This window comes from Sorex araneus, chromosome 9, assembly GCF_027595985.1.
Source record: "Sorex araneus isolate mSorAra2 chromosome 9, mSorAra2.pri, whole genome shotgun sequence".
Lineage (NCBI taxonomy): Eukaryota > Metazoa > Chordata > Mammalia > Eulipotyphla > Soricidae > Sorex > Sorex araneus.
In genome coordinates this window covers 9,551,080-9,568,737 of record NC_073310.1, presented here as the reverse complement: position 1 = coordinate 9,568,737, position 17,658 = coordinate 9,551,080, and the positions used below count along the sequence as shown (strand labels likewise).

The following is a 17,658-nucleotide window of genomic DNA, read 5'->3' as shown; positions in this document are numbered from 1 at the left end:
TGTCATCCCTTCCCTGAGAGTTTTCGCTCTACACCAGATGCTTCCTCAAACTGGCTTCACGTGGCTGAGATTGTAATTGCTTGACTCGTTAGATAACGCCATAAAACGCTCCTGCCTTTAATTCCAGGCTAGGAGGCTAGATCATTAGGGTTACTAGGAAAAGAAATGATCAGGTGATTAGAATTTAAGTCAGACTCCGGCAACGCCAATAAGTAAAAATGATAGAGCTGAGTGGAAACCATTTTTAGGTAAGTCACTAGAAACAGGTTAAAAATAAAGACCACCAGGATGAAGTCTTTAACTCCACTGACATCTAATAAAGCGAAATGCTTATGACACGTATCAGGAAGCAAACCAGCCCCTGGTGTAACTGTGCTAGGTTACCTCGGGGTTCTCTTGAAAGTGCTTGACCCAGGGTTCAAGAGCCTAATACATATAATAAAAGGCCGGAGAGACAGTATTGTGAGTGAAGCATTTACTTTCCATGCAGCCAATCTGGGTTTTATCCCTAACACCACATAGATTTCCCCAAGTACCACCAGCAGGGACCCCAGGAGTAATAATCCTGAGCACTTCCAATGTGGCCCCAAACCCAAAGAAATAAGTGTTTGTTGAGTGACCAAATTAGGGGTGCATGGGAAATGAATGGGTAACAGTTTGCTAAACCATCTCAGGTCATAGAAATACCTCCTAGTAGGTTGGTTCCATGGCTTAGAAGCGGGCCTCACACACTGGGGGAAAGTCATCCCAGATAGAGAAGGGAACACCAAGTAAAATGTGATTGGAAATCCTGAGTGGGGAGGGAGATGCATGCTGAAAGTAGACTAGAGACTGTGCATGATGGTCACTCAATACCCCTATTGCAAACCACAACATCCAAAAGGAGAGAGAGAGAACAAATTGGAATGCTCTGCCACAGAGGCGGAGTGGGGTGGGGGGATTGGATAGGGGGATGGGAGGGATACTGGGTTCATAAGTGGTGGAGAATGGGCACTGGTGGAGGGATGGGCTCTCGAACATTGCATGAGGGTAAAACAAGCACGAAAATGTGTGAATCTGTAACTGTACCCTCACTGTGACTCACTAATTAAAAAATCAATAAATTATATATATAAAAAGAAATACCTCCTAGTGCAACAGCTGTCAGAATTTGAAAGAAAAGAATATAAGGGGTAACTACCCAAGGGCAGGGACTTTAAAAAGTGTGTCCCCTAAAAGAGGGCTGATCTCATTGCTGGGAGCTCCAGTGTCCCAAAGGCGCCAGGTCTGAGAACTGCTGTCCTAGACCCAGGGGTGAGAACCAGAAAAGCCTTTGACTTTAGACTGACGTGATGTCGGAGAGGAGAGCTGGTGAACTTGCTTGGTAAGTCCCTCCGCCTGCCCTTTCCTCTCTTCCCTTTTCCTTTCTCTCCTTCAATCCTCCCACGAAGGCCTTGAAAATCCCATCTCCATATTCCCATTTTAGGGTTGTGGAAACTGAGGTCCTGGGGAGGTCCCCTAACCTGCCAAGGTCTCCCAGAAAGTGACAGTGTGGACGCAGATCTGTGCAACACCTCAGCTCCCCCGGAGCTTTGGGGGGGCCATTTTCTCGATGGCCAGGAAATCCCCATCCCTCTCCTCTCCTCTGCATCCCAATGTCCATTCCTCGGCCTTGTAGGGAGATAAGTTCTTTTCCTGCTTCCTGGAGATCATTCTGCAGACCTGATGCTGAGCTCCACATCTCCAAGCTAGTAAGACTGACTTTTCTCTCTGACAGAAATCACAGCCTATCTAAAACCTGTGGCCCAGGGGGTCATCTCCAGAGAGGGGACCAGCCTCCCACCGCTGCCCACCAGCCAATCTGGCTTGCCATGTCAGTGCCTCTGGTCCTCCGAAACTGAAGAACCACCTCTTCAGAGCTCAGGTTCTTAACCAGAGTTCTTTGTTCATCTGCCACTGAGGTCCGTGAATTCCTGGAATTGGTTCCCTAAATCTGGGGTGTCTTAGAGATTGTAGCCAAACTCAAAGTTTCCCACCAACACTCAGCTGGGTGATCAACACAGCTGAGAACCTCTCCCTCCGTAAGCCAAGGATTCTGGGGTTCAAGGAGAGACTCTGGATTGATCTTGGCTCTGTGACTGTTTGACCTCAGTCCTTTCATCTGGACCGTGGTTTGACGCTTCCTCACTCGACAAAATGAGGTGGGTTGCAGGGTGGGGGGTTGCTGACAGGAGCATTTGATTCTTTTTCCATCTGTCACCAGGGGGAAGCTAGAGGGGAGTGGGTAGACACAGGAGAGTGAAACCGTGGGAGATGATTTGAGGAGGGGCCAGAGAGATAATACAGTGGGGAGGGCATTGGCTTTGCATGTGGCTGACCTGGGTTCCATCCCCGGCATCCCATAGAATCCCCGGAGCACGGCCAGGAGTGATTCCTGAGTGCAGAGGCAGGAGTAATCCCTGGGCATCGCTGGGTGTGACCCAAAAAAGCCAAAAGTAATAAAAAAAAAAAGAATGATTTGAGGAGCAGAAATAGGACTTTCAACCTGTTGCTCAATCCCAGCTGTAAAGACAGCACTGGGAACAGAATCAATGATCTGGAGGCCAAGGCTGAGCCCAGCTTCCTGTATGGCACAGAACAAATACAAGAGAGACGGGGCCGGGCAGGCTTTGCCCAGAGCACCCCAGCAGAAGGCAGCGGGCCCAAGTCAGGGCTGTGAGGCTGGAGAGCCCAGAGTTCAGTGCTCCCCTCTGCACTCGGGGGAGGCCATACTTTTGTGCTTCTTATGGAAAATATTGTTTATTTTACTATTAATTGCTGGGCTGGAGTGATAGCACAGCGGTTGGGCTTTCGCCTTTCACACGGCCGACTCGTGTTCGATTCCTCCGCCCCTCTCGGAGAGCCCGGCAAGCTACCGAGAGTATCGAGCCCGCACGGCAGAGCCTGGCAAGCTCCCCGTGCGTATTGGATATGCCAAAAACAGTAACAACAAGTCTCTCAATGGAGACGTTACTGGTGCCCGCTCGAGCAAATCAATGAGCAACGGGATGACAGTGAATCAGTGAATCAGTATTAATTGCTATCTTACTATTAATCTCCGGTGCCCCGCCCCAGGGATCAAACCCAGATGACCCACCCTACCGGATTCAGATAAATACCTCACCAGCAGACCTCCACTACCTCTGCTACACAGCCACCACCACGCTCCAGGCCACTTTCCGGACACAGCATAAGGCACTTAATACCCATTTTCCGTAATTTTCGTACCATATTTGATGGGCTTCAAATATGGTGTGAACCATGGGAACACCTGTAAGGGTGACTGGAGGCCGCCCTAAAAGCCTCCATCCCTCTCAGAGAGCCCGGCAAGCTACCGAAAGTATCCCGCCCACACGGCAGAGCCTGGCAAGCTACTTGTGGCGTATCCGATATGCCCAAAACAGTAACAACAATGGGCCTCATTCCCCTGACACCGAAAGAGCCCCCAATACGGCAGCGTTTAATTGCAGAGAGCTCCCAAGTGGTGGTCCACAGGCCTGGGGACCCCACTGGCGATTCTCAGCCAACTGGGCCTGTGATTCAATGAAAAGGTCCCCCGAGTGCTTGATGCTTCTTGGCCAGAGCCTTTAGTGACAGGGATAACCTGGGGGCCTCCAGGGCTGCACCCGGAAATTTTCAGGGGACCATGTGGTACCTGGGATTGAACCCAGGTTGGGGACATGTTAGACAGGCACCCTAGCCACTGTGGAAGGCAAATGTCCTGCCCGCTGTACTACCTCTCCAGCTCTAACCACTGCACCATTGCCCAGCCTCTTTATTATTAAGTTCACTGCTTATTAGTTATTTGGGACCTCACCTTACAGTGCTCAGGGGCTACTCTGGGTGCCCAGGCTTGCTCTTGGTGATGCTCCAGGGATCATGCAGTATTGGGGGTCAAACCCTGGCCTCCCCCATGCATAGCCTGTGTTGGGCGGCTGATTGAAGCCATTTCCTCTCTAAGCCTCAGTGAAATGCTGTCTCCTAGGACGCCGGCCTTGTATCTGCCTGTGGCAGGGGCTCAGGGTTGAACGGATTAAGGAAGGAGGCAGAAGGCAGGCGGGGGCCGCCTTGGTGACGGGTGAGTGTGTGGCACGCAGGCTCATGGCTGTGGAGAGGAAGGACCTGAGTTATCATCTCACAGAGGGTCTGTGAGCTGTGCCCACAGGCCACGCAGAGCCCAGCTCCTGTTTGGATCCGAGAAGATTCTGGAAACACCCAGGCCCGTTTGTTTATCTGGTGTCTGTGGCCGGTCTTCACACTCCAGCAACAGCATGGCGGAGTCGCCCTGGAGGAGACTATTGAGCCCATCAACCTGAATCACTTACTCTCTGGTCCTCTACAAAGAATAGCCCTAACAAAGACCCTGGTCGTGGGGCTAAAACGGACTTCGATTGCGTGGTCTGGAAGAAGAACTTGGCAAAGGAGGAAGGAAGCGTAACTTGAGAGAGAAGCATTCTCTGCATCTCCCACAGGAACGGGCACGGGGGATTGAGGTGAAGGGTTAGTGGTGGTGGGGGGGGGCGCAGATGCGTCTTACCTGTGTGCTCTGGCGGGGCTGAGCTCCAGGCAGGTGGTGCCCAAGGCCTTGGTGGCCAGGCGTTGACTCAGCTTTTCTGAGGGTCCATCCTGGGCTGGGACCGGGGGGCTGCTCTGGGCGTCTGTCCTACAGGGGAAGAAGTTAGGCAGCTGTTAGGCCATCACTCAGAACCGAGACTTCCGGTGCTCATCAAACATTCATGGACCATGAAATATTTCCCACCTCTCCTTGCCGTTTCTTTGGGGCCCTGAGAATATCGCTGACTAAAGGTCTCTGTGTGGAAATGAAAAATATTATTTCTAGTTCCAGGCAAGAAGAAAAAAAAAAGCACGGGGTGGCTTCTTCCAGCTCTCTCTTCTTCCGGGATCGAGACTTTAGCAGCTAAATTATCCAGAAAGATGAAGCTACTGGAGGGAGAAAACGTGCCTGCACCCACAATAGACTTTGCACGTCAGGCCTGAACTTTAGTTGAGCTGCAGTCTCTGGGCTTCGGGGGGTTTATTTGTTTTCGCAGCCTTGCCTCACGGAACCTGACTAAATCATCAGGAGCGGTTGCCAGCACGCAGTGCCTTTCCTTCCCCAAGGCAGGATTGCAGGCTGTAGCTCAAACACCCTTTTCCCACTTCCCTCCCATTTCTTTGCTATCCCTGTGTGGGGAACAGAGATTCCCCCAAATTCACCTACACTCCTTGCTGTGAGCGGCTCTAGGACCTGGGATGGGTCACACCATCTCTCCGAGTTGCAGTTTCCAAGTTTATCAATAGAGAAAATACCAGTTTGGATTCCATCATGATGCAGAGAGATAAAGCGAGAAACTCTATGTAAGCAAAACGGCTGACAACACAGCTTGTCCTTTCTCTTTGCTTCTCTGAGACCGGAACCTCTGCTCTGGGTCTCCTGAGCAGCAGGAGGCAGCTTTGTGGGACAGCGGAGCCCGGGACAGACACTCTGACCCTGCCTCCCCTGCATCTGAGACAAGCCCCTGTTCCCCCCTGGGTGATTCCTCAAGTCCCATCTCCTTCTTTTGGGTCCCAGCTTCGAAGCCAGGTCAGCAGCATGCAAAGCAAACGCCCTACCCACTGCACTATCTCTCTGGCCCCTCCTTAAATCATCTTTCACATTGTCCCCAGCTTCCAGGAAGCTGCCTGGTTTCTCTGTTGTTGTCTGTTTTGTGGAGACTCGCTCTTCACCCCTCTCTCCAGCCCAAACAGAGGGGAGCGTGGGACCCCGAGAGCCACAGGTGGATTTGGCACCGGGCAGCGAGAGACTGCCCCCAGCTCACCCGCCTCCAGACCCGGGCCGGCCATTGATCAAAGGCATTAGCATTGCACAGACACTCAGCTCCTGCGGCCAGGGCATCAAGATTGGTTTTATGGCTGGGGATGAATGCGGCTGATAAGCCCCAGCTCCCCGTCAATAGTGAAGGTAGAACCGAGCAGCACATCCGTCTCTGTCAGCCACTTATCCTGCATCTCCGGCAGCTAGAAGATGCTGCAAGCCCAGGAGGGACGGGGGTCCCGGGGAAGGTTGCTAAGCCCTCCTCACTACCAACGCCAGGCTCCAGAACCCCCTCCTTCTGCCGAGCCTCAGTTTCCTAAACCAACCCCCTCCCACCCGCCCTTGCTTCTCTCCTCTCCAGGGGTCTGCCTCCAGACCAGTCAGGGAGCTGGTCCGTCCACCCCCACTCCCCCCGTCCACCCCGATGGAATTCACACCCTGCTCTTCCCAGACAACTCAGAGCTGGAGACATCTGCCCAGACCCACCCACCCCGCCCCTGCACCGCACTAGCCCTTCCTGGGGTGCCTGCAGTAGGCCCAGCTCTGTTCCGGGGTGAAGAGTTCCCCTGTGCTCATCGAGTCCATATTCCCCATGAGGAATCGGGTGATACGCACAAACCTTATTTTATTAGATGGGACTTTGTGTCGGGGGGGGGCGGGGCAGGGGGGTGGGGAGATAACAAGCCAGGCAATGAGGTTGGGGAAGAGAAAGTGGCTTATTATTTTATGGAAATTAGAAAAGGTCTTTCTTTTTATTTATTTATTTATTTATTTATTTATTTATTTATTTATTTATTTATTTATTTATTTATTTATTTCACAGCGGAGCCCGGCAAGCTCCCCGTGGCATCTTCAATCTGCCAAAAACAGTAACGACGAGTCTCACAATGGAGACGTGATTTCTGGAGCCCACTCGAGCAAATCGATGAACAGCCGGACGACAAGTGCTATGTCAAGTGTATTTATTTATTGCTTTTGGGGTCACACCAGGCAACGCTCAGGGGTGTGACTCCTGGCTCTGCACTCAGAAATCACTCCTGGCAGTGCTCGGGGGTGGGGGGGGAACCCTCTGGGATCGAACCCGGGTCAGCCCCGTGCAAGGCAAACGCCCTCCCTGCCCACGGGGCTACCGCTCGCTCCGGCCCCGGGGAGGCCTTTCTGAAGCTTCACAGTGGCATTAGGATGAGCCTGAAGGACCTGGGGGTGGGGGGGCACTGGGAGGGGCTAGTTTAGTCCTTTGATCTCACACCATGCTCAGGGCATTCTGCCCCCTGTTGGGTGAAGAAGGAAATCCACGGTGCTGTGGGAGCTGCATGACCCAAGTGCCCCCGTGGCACAGGCCTTCACTCTCTTTCAGCTGCGGGGTCCCCTCCCGGCCGCTCCCAGGAACGGGGCCTTTGCTCTTCCTGTTCCCTATCCAACGTGCTCTTCCTCCAGTTCATTCCCTTTCGTCGAATTGCCACCTTCTCCCAGCCCCACTGATGTGATCTAATCACGTCCCTCTCTCGCCAGACCCCAGGACCCCCTTCCCCCTTCTCCAGCCTCTCCTCGCCGCTCAGCCCTTGTCACTCTTTGCCATGGCCGTTCTCCAGGTCTGACCCTTTGTCTTTGGCCTTCCAGTGGGGGTCACCTCCGGGAGAGCCGGCGCTGGTCTCTCTCCTCACCACTGGGCCCTCGGAACAGAGTGGCTGATGCTGTGGACATTTTTGTTCAGTAAATATTTGGTGAAGGAATGAATGCGTGGGAGTACAAATGAATTCTGGTGATCAGGCTCACATGGGAAGTCAAGTGCCAAGGCAACCTCCTCTTGCAAAGAAAGGGACAGAGGTGCAGAGAGACAGTTGGGGGTGGCTCAGCCTTACCCCTGCCCCCAGAAACCACACCCACCTGGCTTCTGGGTTGGGGTGGGGTCTTGTAGCCAGGTTTCCCTTCTATATTTCTCTTTGCTGCCCTCCCTACCCAACCGCTATTCCTCCTTCAGTACTGCATAAAAAATATATTTAAAAGAGGAAAACTTGGGGAGAGATTTGTGCATTTGTATATGGGGGGAGGGGATGAGGGCTGGCTGGAACAGTGACGTTAAGGACTGATTCATGCCCCAGAGGGGGGTGCCCAGCACCCCGTTCCTCCAGGCCTCCTGGCTCCATCTTGCTAATCAGCAACCTGGAGCTTCCATGCTGCCTCCGTAGTCATGGCAACCAGCAGATTCCAGCCAGGATAAGTCGGGGCCGAACTTTCCGCACAACTCCCAGGTGTCAGGCTGTCTCGCGCCTTCTCTGCCTCCTCCATCTGGGAACCCAGTTCCCAAGGAAGAGTTTAGAGAGCTCTTTCAGCCCCTAGGTCGGGAGCAGATTTTGAGGCTTCCCCCTGTGAAAAGGGCCGCTAGCTCTGTGCAGAGTGAGGAAACGGAGGCACCACGTGGCAAGGAGATTGGCCCAAGGCCCAATATGAGGTGACTCATATCAGCACCACAGCTGGAACTGTGGCTTGGGACTCCAAGTTCAGTGCTCTTTCCACATCACGGAGTCAGAGCAGCATCGGGCATTTCTCTCCAGCACCTGCACCAGCCAAGCAACCGTTTCTCAGGCACCCGTTCATCCAAGCTTCCAGAAAAATCCAGGAGTAGGCACAGCCATCCCCACTGTGTCAGTGGGAAAACCCAAGTCAGGGATAGTTAGAGGTCAAAACATCCACTGCCTTGGGGCTGGAGTGATAGCACAGCGGGTAGGGCGTTTGCCTTGCACGCGGTCGACTCAGGTTCGATTCCCAGCATCCCATCCCCAAGCACCGCCAGGAGTGATTCCTGAGTGCAAAGCCAGGAGTAACCCCTGAGCATCGCTGGGTGTGACCCAAAAGGCAAACAAAACAAAACAAAACAAAACAACACAAAAAAATCCACACTTAATTCTAAGAATCAGCTGAGAGAAAGGGAAAAAAAGAGAGAGAGAGAGAGAAAAGCTTAAACAATACTTAGAAATGCAAGAAAAGTAATATGTGGGTCTAGGGTGAACTGTGGTCATTTCTCCATAAATCAGGGACAGGCTTTGTCTGCGTGTGCAGGAAGTACTGACGCTCAAAATGGGTCTGAATTGTATAATCCGCAAGCAGGGCCTGGAGAGAGAGGATGGGAGGTAAAGCACTTGATTGGCAAGTAGCTGAACTAGGTTTGATGCCTTCCTCCTACCTATGGTCCCTTGAGCACGGCCAGGAGTGATCCTCAAGCACAGAGCCAGGAATAGTTTCTGAGCACTGCAGGTGTGGCCCACAGACTCCCTCCCCCCCTCCAAATCACTGTATCACTGTCATCCCGTTGTTGCTCATCGATTTGCTCGAGCGGGCACCAGTAACGTCTCCATTGTGAGGCTTGTTGTTATTGTTTTTGGCGTATCGAAGACACCATGGGGAGCTTGCCAGGCTGTGCCGTAAATAAAAAATATATTTATCATCTCCCAACGGGGTGGGGGGGACCCTGGGGGGACACTTGGGCTTCCACCCCTCCAGCCGCTCCTCCTGCAAATGGAACAGCCCCTCATCCCAGAACGGGAGTGATGCCGAGACCCTTCGTCAGGGACTCAGGTGGTCAGACTCAACCCCGCCAGAGTTGAAGACACTGAAAGCTGGAGAGGCAAAGGCATAAGCTTCCCTCCAAGGCTCAAACTCGGGGTCTTTATCTATCCTCGTGTCCAGGCCCAGCAGTAACCCGCCCAGGAGCTGCATTTGACCGGGCAGTGAAATAGGCACTTGGCCTAACCTCGGAGGAGAAGGGAGGCTGCACACCCTTAGCCCAAGCACGACCAGCAAGCGCCGGGCTGCTCCTGGTGTGGACCCAGCTGGCAGGCAAGACGGATTTAGCTCATTTGTGCCTTAGCTGCGGGGCTTCCGTCTGTGCTCTGGGAATACCCCGGCCCCTGGGTGCTTGGTTCCTGAGTCCTTTTTTTGAGGTTAATTCAGTGAATGAGATCTGATTAGTTGGGGGGGGGGCGGGTGGTGAAGGGCAGGAACTGCGACTCTCAGCTTTGCCACGACGGAGGCTCAAAGACTAGGTGCTCTAGGCCGGAAGGAGAAGGGGGGCGTTCTGAGATAGCACTGGGGTGTAGGGGCGGTCATGCCCCTCTTGGTAGACACCGAATGAAAAATAAGTTTTAGGAGGCTGGTATGTCCCTCGTGATTTCCATTCCGTTATCCAGCAGTTTGTTCAACACCTACTTAGGATGGAATTTCCAGGACCTCCCCCCTCCCCCCGCCCACCAGACGAATTCAGACTAATTTCTGCCCTCCAGGAATTGCATGATGGGACGGGAAGACGTATCCCTCCCCCTGGGAATTATAACAGGGATAAGAACCTGCGGCCTGGGAGAAGCTCAGAGGGTCGTAGAGCCACGCAGAGAAGCTGTCAGGCTACAACATGTGCTCAGGTGGCCCAGATGGGAAGGGGCGGAACAGATCAGCTGAGTGAGATAGGTCAAGAGAATGAATGAATGCATGCGCATGCGCAAGTGCAGAGCCCCAACCCCAGGCCCCCCGGGCCGGCTTCCAGAGATGCAGAGGAGGCAGTGAGTGGAAGAGAGAGGTTGGGAGGGCAAGGAGGAGTCCGGATGGTCCCATGGGAGGGCAAGGCTGGAGTCCGGATGGTCCCATGGGTGCATCCATGACCCAAGGTGCCCCTAGGGCCCGGGTTTCCTTCTTCATGGCTGTATCTATTATCAACGGCCACACGGACTCACTTACACCCGCCATACGCAGACCATGTACCTTTCAGTGGTGGACACTGTTGTGGGCTGTGGTCTAAGTGTCGCTCCTTTGTGGTCTGGGTGCAGAGAGGGCGCCACTGTCTCGGCTTACATGACCCCACGCCACGCTAAGCTCCCCAACCACGCCTCCTTCAGTCAGGTGAAACGTGCAGAGGACCATGTATCTCCCTTCGCCACCCGTCCACCCTCCGACACGTGGGCGTCTCTGCCGTGGCTGTCATGCAGAGTGCTCTAGGAGGGGGGCCAGATGAGGCAGGGATGGGCTGGACCCTCCGGGCTCACAGCGCCAGCGGCCACTTCTCACACTTACGCGTGCCCTGGCCTCACCTGCAAATCCTGTTAGACTGTGGGTGCTGTGGCTTGTTTGCTTTGGGTTTGGGGCTGGGGGGGCCACACGTGGCTGTGCTAGGGGCTTACTCCTGGATAAGCACTCCTGGCAGGGCTGAGGGGACTGGGAGGGGCGGCAAAGTGCGGAGATTTGGGCTAGGCAGAAAGAAGGTGGGTCTGGGCAGGTCAGCACAGCCCCAGACACACAGTCTCCCAAGAATTTCCCTTCTCTCACTAAGAAAATGACGGCTGGAGGAGCCAGTCGGGATGGGAGATGTATGCTGAAAGTAGATGATGGACCAAACATGATGACCTCTCTGTGTCTGTGTTGCAAGCCATAATGCCCAAAAGCAGAGAGAGAGAGAGAGGGCTGGAGCAATAGCACAGTGGGTAGGGTGTTTGCCTTGCACGCGGCCTACCTGGGTTCAATTCCCAGCATTCCATATGGTCTCCCGAGCACCGCCAGGAGTCATTCCTGAGATGCAGAGCCAGGAGTAATCCCTGAGCATCGCTGGGTGGTGACCCCAAAGAGCAAAAAAAAATGTAGAGAGAGAGTATGGGAATATTGTCTGCCATAGAGGCAGGGAGAAGGTGGGAAAGGGCGGGTATACCCGGGATATTGGTGGTGGGGAATGTGCACTAGTGGAGGGATGGGTGTTTGATCATTGTGAGATTGTAACCCAAACAGGAAAGCTTGTAACTATCTCACGGTGATTCAATAAAATAAAATAAAATAAAAAAGACAAAAAAAAAAAAAGAAGTTCCCTTCTCAGACCTGGAAGCACGTGACAATGTGACTAGGTTGTGTGCATGTGTGTGTGTGTGTGTGTGTGTGTGCATGCCAACACTCAGGGCTCTGATCCCTGGTGGTCTCCCCCATCAGGCTGGGAAGGGGCTCCCTCTTCCCACACCCTGTTGTGCTTCACTCAAGAGCCCACGAGTCTTGGCCCGGCTTTCCCCTCGGGCCCGTTCACCAGCAAGAAGTACCCAAGGAAGCTTCAGAGACCAAGTGCCAGTTAGAACAGTTAGAAACACACACACACACACACACACACACACACACACACGAGCATCAGAGAGAGGAGGTTTGGAAGAAATGTCCTCACCTGCAAAGAGTGAGTGGCCGCAAAACTGTGCAGAGAGGAGAGGACAGACACGCCACGAATCTCCGTGGCAGGCGGTGAGCTCGGGAGGCCTGAGCTCGTTAGTTTTAAAATAACACAGCAGAGAAAGCGAGATAAAGGGGCCGCTGTCAGGCGCCTCGTCTCCTGCTGGTGGAACCACCGAGAGGTTCCAGGAGTCTGTTTGCTGGCTGCGGTAATTAGGGTAGAGGGGTCCCTGGGGCAGACAGGTCAGAGCGTAAGGCCAACCTGTGGGAGATATTGACCCCGAGCCTGGACAACCTGCTGGCACGGAGATGCCCGCATGACCCTCCAGGGCACTAGGCAGGGTAGAGGGAGGGACCACTGCCCGGCTCTGCAGCTGTCTGGCGACTGGGTCAGATCCTGACTTGGTTTCTGCCTCCTGGGCCCCATTCTTTCTTTTTTTTGGGGGGGGTCACACCTGGCGATGCACAGGGGTTACTCCTGGCTCTGGAATCACCCCTGGCGATGCTCAGGGGATCATATGGGATGCTGGCAATCGAACCCAGGTTGGCCGCGTGCAAGGCAAATGCCCTACCCGCTGTGCTATCGCTCCAGCCCCTCCTGGGTCCCATATTTGAAAGTTCTGGTCACCCCTGGTCACCCCTGGCTAAGGAAGGAGGCAGCCCAGTCCAGGGTTAATTTGGAAAATGAATGACCTGCACCCTTGCCTTCCAAGAAGACAGGTTCTGTATTACAAAGCCACACCCCAGAGTTCCCGTGCGCAGAATCGAGACTCTAGGTGAAACTTCTCATTCATAGTTTCTGCGCCTCCTCTGGCCTGCCTCTAGACCTCCTTGCTCTGGAAGGAACCTTCTCCCTAAGACCTGTGCACCCCAGTCAGTCCCTTTCCCAGACTTGATATTTTTGTGAATCCCCTTTTAGACATTGTCCTAAAGTGTCTCTCCCTCAGACGGTGTAAGACAGTCCTGTCCGGTGAGAGAGATGCTGTAAACATCAGCAAGCATCTGCTTTAGCATCGGAGGGAGGGTCATGTTCATGGAGATGTCAGCATTGCCTGACCCACTTAGGTGGCCCTAACATGCTTAACACCTTTACCGTGCATGTGGTAAATGCCCAGGGTAGGATATTTGATGGTGATCGATGATGGTGGAGGTGATGGTGGCTGTGGTTAGGGGGTGGTTGTGATGGTAATGAAGGTGATGGTGGTGATGTTAGTGATGGTGCTGGTGGTAGGGTGGCAGCAGAATAAATAGCTTGGTCCCTCCCCCTCCACCAATCAGCAGGAAGCTCTCAGGAGACGCCAGAACTCGGCACCAGTTATCACTGAGTTCTCCAATCACACCTTCGCTATCCCTCCCCCTTTGGCTGGTCCCAGAGCCCCCTACCCCTCTTTTGTCATTATGGCTCTTTCTGTCAAAGGACTCCAAGTGGGAGAGAGGGATCTCGAGGGAGACCCCACATCTGCCTTTACCCAGAAGTGGGCGGTGGTCGATGCCAGCCCAGCTGTCCCACCTGTAGGACACCACTTCTTTACACTAATTCTGATTAAGGAGTTGATGGGAAAGGTCTGTAACTCCACCGGGACTTTTATCTGCCTTTTATTTGGTTTTATTTGTTGTTTTTTTTTGTTTTGGTTTTTGGGTCACACCCGGCGATGCACAGGGGTTACTCCTGGCTCTTCACTCAGGAATTACCCCTGGCGGTGCTCAGGGGACTATATGGGATGCTGGGAATCGAACCCGGGTTGGCCGCGTGCAAGGCAAACGCCCTCCCCGCTGTGCTATTGCTCCAGCCCCCTTATCTGCCTTTTAAAAGTCAAACCCATTACCACAGGATTGAGTTTATTAGAGAGTTTATCTTTAGTAGGCAGTACGTTTCATGATCGTCTTCCACCAACCCCATTGGCTGTAAGAAGACTTGGAGGGGGTTGGCGACAGAAACCAGACGAGAGGGTCTCAGGATAGCCCCTGCCTCCCACATGGGCCAGAGAAGCCCCAGGACCTCTCTACGGCCAACGAGCAGAGACTGAACACCCAGGGGCTTGGGCACCAAGAGCAGGAGGGAGTTCAAAAGCTGATTCTGGGGTTTTCAAGCTGAGATCGTCGAGGGAGTCACTTCATCTCTCTCTCTGGCCAAACAGGGTTAATGATAGAGTCCAGCTCCCGAGACAATGCACAGAAAGTGCTTCATGCCCGCTCCTGGGGTAGAGTAAGCACTTAATCAACGCCTGCTGTCACGGTGATTGTAATTATTCATTGTAAATAGGCTTTAGAATGGATGCAGGCTCCCCGCTTCCCGGCCCCCGTTCAAGCTCACGCTCATGCTTCGCAGACCCCTTTCACCAGGAAAAGCCTCCCGCTCTGCTCTGGGCTCTGCTCAGCTCACATGCCCCTTCCGTGACTCTCTGTCACCCCTCTCCCCTTCAGGATCTATCTCCTCCGCCCCCTGCCACCATCCCTTTGTCAGTTTCCTTAAAGTACTGCAGCACGACCTTGAGCAAAGCCTCTCATCAGCTGAAACCCCACTTTCTCATTTTTTAAGAGGGGGAGGGAACGGGAAAACTTTCCGCATCGGGCTATTTAGAGAAAAGAGATATTTACTTAGCTAAAGCGCGGTGTCTATTTATGATCGTGATTACCGCACTAGCTATTTAAAGAGCCTTGGGGGTTCCCATAGGAGAAGGAATTTGATGAGGGGGTCTCGTTGCTGACCCTTTCTTGTCGCCTCTGAGGAACATGTGGTCTCCGATCTTCTAGAATAAGCCGAGGACTCTGAAGACAGGAGACTAGCCCCAGGGAGCTCTGAGGAGTCTGTCAAAAATCCCAAGGTTGGGGGCTGGAGTGATAACACAGTGGGGAGGGCGTTTGCCTTGCATGCAGCTGAACCAAGGTTCAATTCTCAGCATCCTATATGGTCCCCTGAGCACCGCCAGGGGTAATTCCTGAGTGCATGAGCCAGGAGTCACCCCTGTGCGTCGCTGGGTGTGACCCAAAAAGAAAAAAATCTCAAGATTTCTATGCCTTGGAGCATTGGATTTTCTTCTTCTGGATCTACCTCACCTTTAGCTTTTCAGCCTCTTTCCGAGCCTGGGGGATCCAGAAGCTTCCCATGAAACCCCCAGTCACAGCCCCTGTGTTCTCACACTGAAGCATGGGCAGATCAGCTTTTTTTTTTTTTTCTTTTTGGGTCACACCCAGCGGTGCTCAGGGGTTACTCCTGGCTCTGCACTCAGGAATTACCCCTGGCGGTGCTCAGGGGACCATATGGAATGCTGGGAATCGAACTCGGGTCGGCCACGTGCAAGGCAAACGCCCTCCCCGCCATGCTATCGCTCCAGCCCAGGGCAGATCAGCTTTTACCAGCTCCCTGAGCCATGGGCAAGGGCCCACTTTGCCCGCCATGCCAACCCAGCCATCCCCATATGTCCCAGAATCAACCTTTGAAGTGACTATTGGAAGGGCTATTTCCAGGTGAGGAAAGGCTCAGAGAGGTGGCGAGGTTTGCTGAAGGACACTCAGCAAGCAAGGGAAAAGCCCAGAGTTTTCAAGGCACCATTTTTTTGGGATCCCTGGCTCCTCCGCTAAGCCTGGCTGCCTCGTCCAGAGGGTCTCAGCTCTGGGCATCACCACATCCCTCTCTCCGGCCGCTGGTGTCTCCTTGACCTCCACCACGCCGCCTGTGTTCCATCCTCTCCCTCTTTCCTTCCCCGCGCCGGCTTCCCGGCCGCTGTCTGCAGTCTATTGACCCAGACACTCAATCAATCAGCCAGCCTGCTCCGACAGCTAAAAAACACCCCGCCGACCAATTTTCCCTCTAGCACCTTGCTGTGGACCATGAAATCTCACTAATTTGGAATTTGCAATGATTTCTGACACAGAACCGGCATTTCTCATTCTGCTTAAATAAAAAAGAGAGGTTAAAAAAAAAAAAAAGCAGTCTGCCTGAAATGTTATCACAGGGACCCAAGTCAGCTCCCAGACGCCCCGTTTCTTGCCCTCTCTGCTCCCTCTCCTGGCCTCTTCTTACCAGCAGCCATTTCTTACATCAGATTAGAACGGGCAGCACCTTTATAAACACCAGCCCTCCGGCCAGTCGTCGTGGCAGTTCATGGAGCACCACAAACAGAGCAGGCCCTGGGCTGAGAGCTTTGCACTTGGTTTTCCAAGACTCTCCTTCGCCCGTGATTTGAGACTGACACAGTTCTCACCACCGTGGTCACCATCACCAATGAAGAGACGGGCGGTAGAGACGGAATTTGAACCCCGGCAGCATGCCTCACCAAATCCTCGGTCCTCATTCCTACACCAGGGTTGCCTCTTGGTCTGGGTCCCACTTTGCCCACCCCAATCCTGCCCCCCACCTCCACACCTCCCAGCCCCAAGGCTCCCCGTTGGGTGTGTGGAATCACATGCAGTAGACCACAAAGTCTCATGTCCCCCAACAGCCGTGCCCCTGGGGAAACAGAGCCAGGACAAGATGCTAGTGGACACTCCTTGGATATTGTCACCTTCAACAGGGCTGAGAGCAGGCGTGGAGCCTTCGAAAATAGACAGATGGGTGGAGAAGCTCTTTCTTTGGCTCAGAGTCGTGGTGGAGAGGGTTCCTTGCCTGGCGGGGGGGGTGAACCAGCTAACCACCTCTCTGGACCCTTCCTACTCTGAGGTTGCTCTGCACTCACGGTGAGGTGAGAAACGCAAGCCGAGAGCTCTGAGTGGTCCCCTCAGGCTTCCTGCGAGGGGCCCTGCCCTCTCCAGCTCTCCCTGGACACTGGACACTGCCATCCTGCCAGGGCTGCTTCCTCTGGCAGGAACCTGGTGCCACAGGTTCGACTGAGCTGAGGGGTAGGGCTGGCAGGAGTAAAGCTGTCGCCTCTTCCCGTCCCCATCACCAGCACCCACCCACCCCCTAACTGCACTGGCCAGACTCGCTTTGCTCAGCATTTCAGAACACTTTCCCACCCCAGAGAGGATGGCCTATTTGAGACCGTCAAATGTTTGCAGCCAAATCCCCGTGGGGATCCGTGTTCTCCCAAATGACAGGAAGCTGAGAGCGTCGTCATGGGTAGGGCTGAGGCGGGGAGGAGGACGGGGGGGGGGCATGGGGGAGGCTGGGATCACTGTCCGTGGAAGGGGCTCCTGGTCTCTCCACGCTGAACAGAGGAGGGAGGCTGGGCGGAGTGTAGATCCCTTGTCTTGGGGGAGAGGGTCTCGGTTAGGCTCGGAGGAGCCGCAGCCTTTCAGAGACCCACCCCGGAAGTCCTGTCCCCTCTCAACAGCACCTGTGGGATCCCGAGAGAGGCTGAGCCCAAGGCCACGTGCCACTGCCAGCCAAGGGATGCTGCGACTCAGCCTGGCGGGTGGGCAGGAGCGGGGCTCTCTGGGGGACAGCCCAGCAGTCGTCAGCCAGGGCGCCCCATGCTGATGCGTTTGTTCCTAATGATTATGAAGCAGGAGCATTTGGCTTCCACACGACCACAAATGGACCACCACAGGAAGTCAGCCTCTCAGACGATGACCTTGCAGTTGCCCTTGATGTTTTTCTCTCGCCTCCCCACCGCCCCCCCAGGTTTGACCTATCATAGGTAACCTTCGGGCTACCTTCCAGAATACACCCTAAATCCTTCTCTCCCTCCTAGGAGGCC

At 54.0% G+C, this 17,658-nt stretch overlaps 1 protein-coding gene across 1 annotated transcript in view; it reads right to left on the bottom strand.

Annotated features, from left to right (window-relative positions):
• Positions 1 to 17,658, bottom strand: part of SRRM4 (serine/arginine repetitive matrix 4) — a 166,345-nt gene that overhangs the window by 46,267 nt on the left and 102,420 nt on the right. Inside the window, exon 2 of the mRNA XM_055146584.1 lies at positions 4,556 to 4,681. Within this exon, the coding sequence (XP_055002559.1) occupies positions 4,556 to 4,681 (126 nt within the window). The remainder of the gene's footprint in view (positions 1 to 4,555; positions 4,682 to 17,658) is intronic.